Source organism: Ascaphus truei, chromosome 15, assembly GCF_040206685.1.
Source record: "Ascaphus truei isolate aAscTru1 chromosome 15, aAscTru1.hap1, whole genome shotgun sequence".
NCBI lineage: Eukaryota > Metazoa > Chordata > Amphibia > Anura > Ascaphidae > Ascaphus > Ascaphus truei.
In genome coordinates this window covers 14,462,575-14,468,998 of record NC_134497.1, presented here as the reverse complement: position 1 = coordinate 14,468,998, position 6,424 = coordinate 14,462,575, and the positions used below count along the sequence as shown (strand labels likewise).

Sequence of the window (6,424 nt, the reverse complement as noted above, 5' to 3'; positions counted from 1 at the left end):
TCCAGTGTCTCACCGACCACGAGACGCACCGTCACACCGACAATGAGGATCAGTGAAAGCGGAGGGCCACACCGTAGTCCCTAAAACCGCAACACACTCTTATTCTGCTGGACAATGCCCCATCTGTCCAGCCCCCCCTTCCCCCCCAAGAAATGTACCCCTTACACCCACCATATAAAATTCAGATTTACCCTCTCCTCCATAACACACTGCCCTCCCTCCACTCTCCATATACTCACTGCTTTGCACATTACACACTTGCCTCATCAACACCTTTTACCCCGCCCCCCCCCCCCCCTCCAGCTTTTCCTGAAGTGAGCGCAAGCTCTGGGGATCCAGAGCATATATGTGTAAATGAATAGAAAATACCCTGGTACAAAGAGCAGGCTGGGCCAGCATTGCCCCGACATTACAGAGCTTGGGGGTAGAAAATTCATACTACGCAGGTACTAACGAGAACACACTTCGTTTAATTCCAGGAAGGATAATACCTTCACACCCCGCTGGTCAGATTTAATGTTTATTGAAAAGAGGTTACGACAAGTGAAAGGCACCCCCCCCCCCCCCCAACTTCTTGACCCCAGAACACCAGGCTAGCTGAGGCTCACTACTTCCTGTGAGGTCACGTTTTAGTGATGTCACATTTTAGTGAGGTCACTAGGAACCACGGCACAAACGGTCATCACTGTGCACCATACACAAAGCCGAGACGGGGAGGTAGAGAAAAGCTGTTTATTGTAGAGTGCGGAGGGAGGCATGGGGTGCAGGGCAAGAGTTGGGGGGGGGGGACTCGCCACGGGGAGGGGGAGCTGCACTCCGAGGCAGGTTAATGGTGTAAAGGGCCGATGCATCATTTTCACACACAGAGCGGCCTCCGCAGGGCTGGAGAGCAGCTCCCTGTGTGAGTATGTGCTGCCAAGCAGCCAGCGCTGAAGCAGTTAATGACAGACGAAACCGGAGTGTCCGTCCCCTCTCCCGTGTCACTGCCTCCCGAGACGTTAAACGCAGGGGGTGATGTCACAGCTTAACTCCGCCTTCCTTGCAGAGCCGCGACACGCTGTGGCGTCACCGGCTGGAATAATCCCCGTCAGACAGCCGTGCTGTTACAAACACCCTCCCCCAAAACTCAATCCAATGTGTATGTGCCCAGGAACACCCCGACCGCCCGGGAGGTGGAGGAGTGCGGGGGCGGGGACGAGCCATTGACAATGGCAGAGTGAGTGGATGGGGAGGGGGGGTTCAGGCGGTGTCTGGGGTCCGTGTCCTGCACTCTGCTTCCGATGACCATGCGATGTTGCGGGCAGACTCCTCTCAGCACCTGGACAGACACACTGAGTCAGGAGAGGGGACAGACAGACAAGGAGGGGGACAGACAGACAAGGAGGGGGACAGACACACAGTCATCAATGGACAGAAGATGTCAAGACTCCACCACCACAATGACTGCTCACTCTATTCGCAGCAGCTCCACGTCGAAGATTAGTGTGGCGTTGGCGGGGATGATGCCAGGGTGCCCGGTGCTGCCGTATGCGTAGTCAGGCGAGCAGGTAAGACGTGCCCTCTGCCCGACGCTCATCTATCGGGCGGACAAAACATTAAACAGGAGTCAGCACCCCCAGACAGGTGAGGAATAGGACAGGATGGGGTGGGAGGCTGGACATGAGACGGCTTTGGATACCAAAACACAGAAAGGTGGGAAGGGAAGCAGGGGTGTCAGGAGAGACTCGAGGAAGGTGTATGCATATACAATGCCTACATTTATGTAGGCCCTACAATGTATACGGCACTTTACAAAAGTAGCATACAAGGGTATGGGGAAATATACCACACAACAGGGGCAAGTGCAGGAAATAAGAAGTAAACAATAAAACACACACAAAAATAGGTGCACAACAAAGATAAATAACTAACCCAATCTACCCCTTGTCAAAACCCATCAACAAATGACCAAAAGACCATTAGATCAATAATTATAGCAGGGGGTGTTACATTGAAGAGATCAATCAAATACATAGAAGAGAAAAAAAAAATTGGGAGAAAAGCAGAAATCTAAAGTGCACAACACAAGTGCTACCATCCGTCCGTGCCCACATTTGGAAGATTTCTGCTCGTCTCCCAACTGGTTTACTTTTTATAGGGGAACCCCCCCCCCCCCCCCAAAACAATCAGCAGAAAAAGATCAATGACCCTAAAAGCTTACAATGAAAGTGATCTGCCAGTAGAACGTTACAGTAGTTGAGGTGGGAGAGAACATGGGAGCACACTGACATTCTGTCTAGTTCGCTCTCTTTAGAGTGACAGGTCTCAGCAATGCGGTGGTGGAGAAAAGGTTAAGTGTGTGTGTGTGTGTGTGTGTGACACGCTCGGGAGCGGCAGAGATGTGCGGCATCCGGTTTTAGGATAAATCGAAGCGTTTGTAAATAATTTGATCGTCTTGGAAAGGTTGAATAATGTAAAGCAAGACTTACAAATAAGTCTGCGTTCCCGCTAGCGCTGAGCGGGCGGCGCTTGCGGCGGTTACTTACATATATAGATATATGTTGGTCCCCGCTCACGATGTGCGCGGGCACACGCTCACACGCGCTCAGTGCTTAGGTAAACACAAAAATTATACTTTCCAGCGCACTCAACTACCCGCAATGCCCCACAGCCGGCGCTCATGCTTGGAGAGCTCTCCAAGCATGAGCGCGCTCAGCGCCAGCGGGGACTCAGCCTTAATCTGCTGCCTTTATTTTATCCAACTGTATAACCTGGGAATTAATGCAAAGCTAGGAATGAGGAGGGTGTCAATCTCCTTGTGTGTTATACAAACACCGCTCCCGTATAAGGGTGCTCTCGTCTGTCAGATCCCGGTGACCCCGCGTAACCCACCTGTGCGACTCCTTCCTCCCAGCCACGGATCACCTCCTTGCGTCCGATCTTGAATTTAAAAGGCTTGTCTCTGTCCCGGGAGGAGTCAAACTTCTTCCCGTCCTCCAGCAGCCCTGAGGGAGCGAGAGGGTTAACGGGCCTTGGAATTTCCTCCCCGCTATAAATAAGTCTCTCCCTGCGTCTCCCCTGGCTTCCTGGCATGGGCAGCGTCTCCTTACAGAGGAAACATGCAATCCAGACACAAAGTCTGTATGTGTGTGTGTGGGGTGGAAATAGAGACTCAACGGGCACCACCTCACACTGACAACTATAATGCAACACAAACATTCCCTCTCTATTACACTGAGGAAATAATAATGTCCCTCTGTATAAAGGAGACTACCATCAGGACATTTACTCTTTGCAAAAGCAGGCTATTGATAAAGCAGCCTCGTATCAGTACGTTGCCTCAATATAACACACAGAGTATTACTAAAGTCCCTCTGTATCAAGGCACCCGGTTACACAGGGGCATATTGCTCAAAGCGGGCATGCTCGATGTGCAGCCATAAACTTTGCCCAGGGGTCAGCGGGAGACCCCCGATAATAGGGGAAGTGCAGGAAGTCCTGCTCCCCATTATGTGAGGAAGTGGGGGGAGGGCAGGTCCTGTATGAAAGGAAGTAGGACAGGAACAGGCTGGGGCTGCAGGAAGAACATTGTGGGAGAGAGGAGGGGGCATCTGGTGCAAGAACAGGGCAATGTCCAGAGGTGGCAGCAGGCAGATACAACAGTAATACAGAGCAACAGCCCCCGACTGCCCAAAATACCAGTCTACAAATGCATGGCACTATTAACCCTCTCATGCCAGGGATACACCACAAGGCTCTATTTCTCCTCCCATACAAGTATCACCAGACACTGTTACCGCAGTCCCCCTTGCCAGGAATACCCTACACTGCTCTATTACCCCTCATGCCAGGAATACCCCACATGGCACGGTTACGCCTCTTTCACCAGGAATACTCCACAACAAGGTTCTATTGACCCTCCCATACCAGAAATACTCCACAAGGCTCAATTACCCCTCCCATGTCAGGAATGCCACAGAAGAAGTCACATTTACCCCTCCCACACCAGGGATACCACACAAGGCACCGTTACCCCTCCCAGGCTAGGAATACCTCACAAGGCTCAATTACCCTTCCAACCCTAGAATCTGCCCAGGTAGATGGGGGTAGGGAGGGGGGGGGGGGGCAATTTTGCACTTACCCACATAATGCACCACCACTGTTTGCCCCCCTCTTGGGGAAGGTCCGTCCTGTGAGAGAAGAGAGCAGAGTCATACTCAGGGGGTATCTACTGGGGATGAGGGGGGTAAATGGAGACACAATACGGGCACCTCAGGTTAGGGTGGGACAAACACTGCCAGAAGTGGGGGGTTATTATTTATTTGCCAGGGGGGGTATTATTTACTTGCCCCCGGGGGTGGGGGGGGTTATTATTTATTTGCCCCGGGGGGTTCGTTTTCAGTTATTTGCCCCCCCCGGGGGGTTATTATTTATTTGTCCCGGGGGTGGGGGGTATTATTTATTTGCCCCCGGGGGGGTAGTTTTCAGTTATTTGCCCCGGTGTTACCGTCTCCCGGGCAGATGGTCTCCACGTGCACTCCCATCGCGATCTCCGTCTCACGCAACGACTGAGGGGCAGCAACAACACGGGGCCGCGCACGCGTTGGGGAGAGAGACGTGACGAGCTGACATCAGAGCCCACCTCCCCCAGCGCGAGGGGCGCAGATACTGCTATCCCATTGGCCACTTGCCTGGCTCAGGGCGCGCGCCCGGTCTACGTCTCGTCTGACGTCATAGAGACCCACCAGGTCGCGAGGCTTTTTGTCAGTCAAAGGAGCAGCCCGTCACGTGAGTGGGTGGGAGGCGCACGACAGCCATCTTAGGTCTGGGCAGGGTCCGCGCTTACTGCCGGCCATTCCCACCAGGGAACAGTGGCAGAGGTGCCCGGTTTAAAGATGGACGTCCAGTGCTTAGGCTCGTCATGTGAGCTGGGGGCCATGTTGGTAAGGGGCGTCTTTGTTGGGCATGAACAGCAACATGGGGACAACATCAGTGTGACAGATAGGACATGGATAGGACATGTACATAACATGGGGGCAAAATCTATGTGACATGGATAGGACGTGTAAATAACATGGGGACAACATCTATGTGACATGGATAGGACGTGTAAATAACATGGGGACAACATCTGTGTGACATGGATAGGACGTGTAAATAACATGGGGACAACATCTATGTAACATGGATAGGACGTGTAAATAACATGGGGACAACATCTATGTAACATGGATAGGACGTGTAAATAACATGGGGACAACATCTATGTAACATGGATAGGACGTCTAAATAACATGGGGACAATGTAATGTTGGAAAATGTTGCACACCAATAATCCAAATAAATATGATGGTGATACGTGCTTTCTAACTCGATAAGGGACGGCCCGCTGCTATCCAGGCACAGGATAAACAAAAAGGAAGAGCAGAGGCTCCACGGATTTTAAATGTAAATAACATGGGGACAACATCTATAGAACAGGTACATCACATTGGGGCAAAATCTATGTGACATGGATAGGATATGTACATTACATGGCATGAATATGACACGTACGTAACAGGTAGCGCTACACCGGCTCCATGGGGGATGTACATCTGTGACATGGGTAGTGTACACCAGGGGTGGCCAGCCTGTGGCTTTGGCCGGCACCGGCATTGCACTGATCCATGTGATGAAGGCGCAGAAAATAGATTAAGGAAGGAAACAATACAACATACTTCACGTAAATTTTTTAATTTTTTTTATGGGAAACTTATGAATATAAAGATACATTATGAAAATGAACACAATTGTAATAACGTATTTAACAATTCAAAACAAACTAAAGCAAATCATTAAATAACATTTCAGTTATTCACCCTATTTCTTTTGTGAACAGACGTTTTCGTAGAGTACAGGCGCGTGCTGGCAGATACTCATCCTGTGGGCGCAGTCTGCTTCTGTTATCCACCTCGGAAATCAATCAATATTTAAGTAATAATCCCAGAATAACAGGGCATTACTGGCCAATAATGCCCTGGCTGGAAGAGTTGAAGGCCCGAGGCGAAGCTTCTGTATAGTTAAATAGATTTTTTAATTAAAATAAAATGGTAAATACATGAAACCACCTCTATATACATAAACAACAAAACAGGTAGCGCTAACCGCAATGTGTGTGGTGTAGTAACTATTACCTTATATATTAATTAAAACTATACATAAGGGGCTGCCTAGGACACAAAGCCTGACCCCCTGGTCAGGAAAACAGTATGGACAGGGAATAGTTCCGTGGGCGCCTATAAAATTTTACCACTATAAAGGATATACGAAAACCAAGCCTGTTGGTTGTGAAGATTGTTGATCCTCACGGTGGGCTTGAAAACAAAGAGAAAGCACAACACATAGCGTAATACTGTTGAAACATTAAACAAACAACATATAAGACAACATATAACAGCTGAAT

General features: G+C 50.0%; 1 protein-coding gene across 1 annotated transcript; it reads right to left on the bottom strand.

Moving 5' to 3' along the window:
- Positions 1-718: 718 nt before the first annotated feature.
- Positions 719-4,635, bottom strand: FKBP1A (FKBP prolyl isomerase 1A). The gene is given in 6 exon segments (XM_075571708.1): positions 719-1,318; positions 1,452-1,576; positions 2,872-2,984; positions 4,121-4,148; positions 4,150-4,169; positions 4,487-4,635. Coding segments are annotated over 6 exon segments (330 nt in total). The 5' UTR covers positions 4,524-4,635; the 3' UTR covers positions 719-1,311.
- Between the last annotated feature and the right edge of the window lie 1,789 nt (positions 4,636-6,424).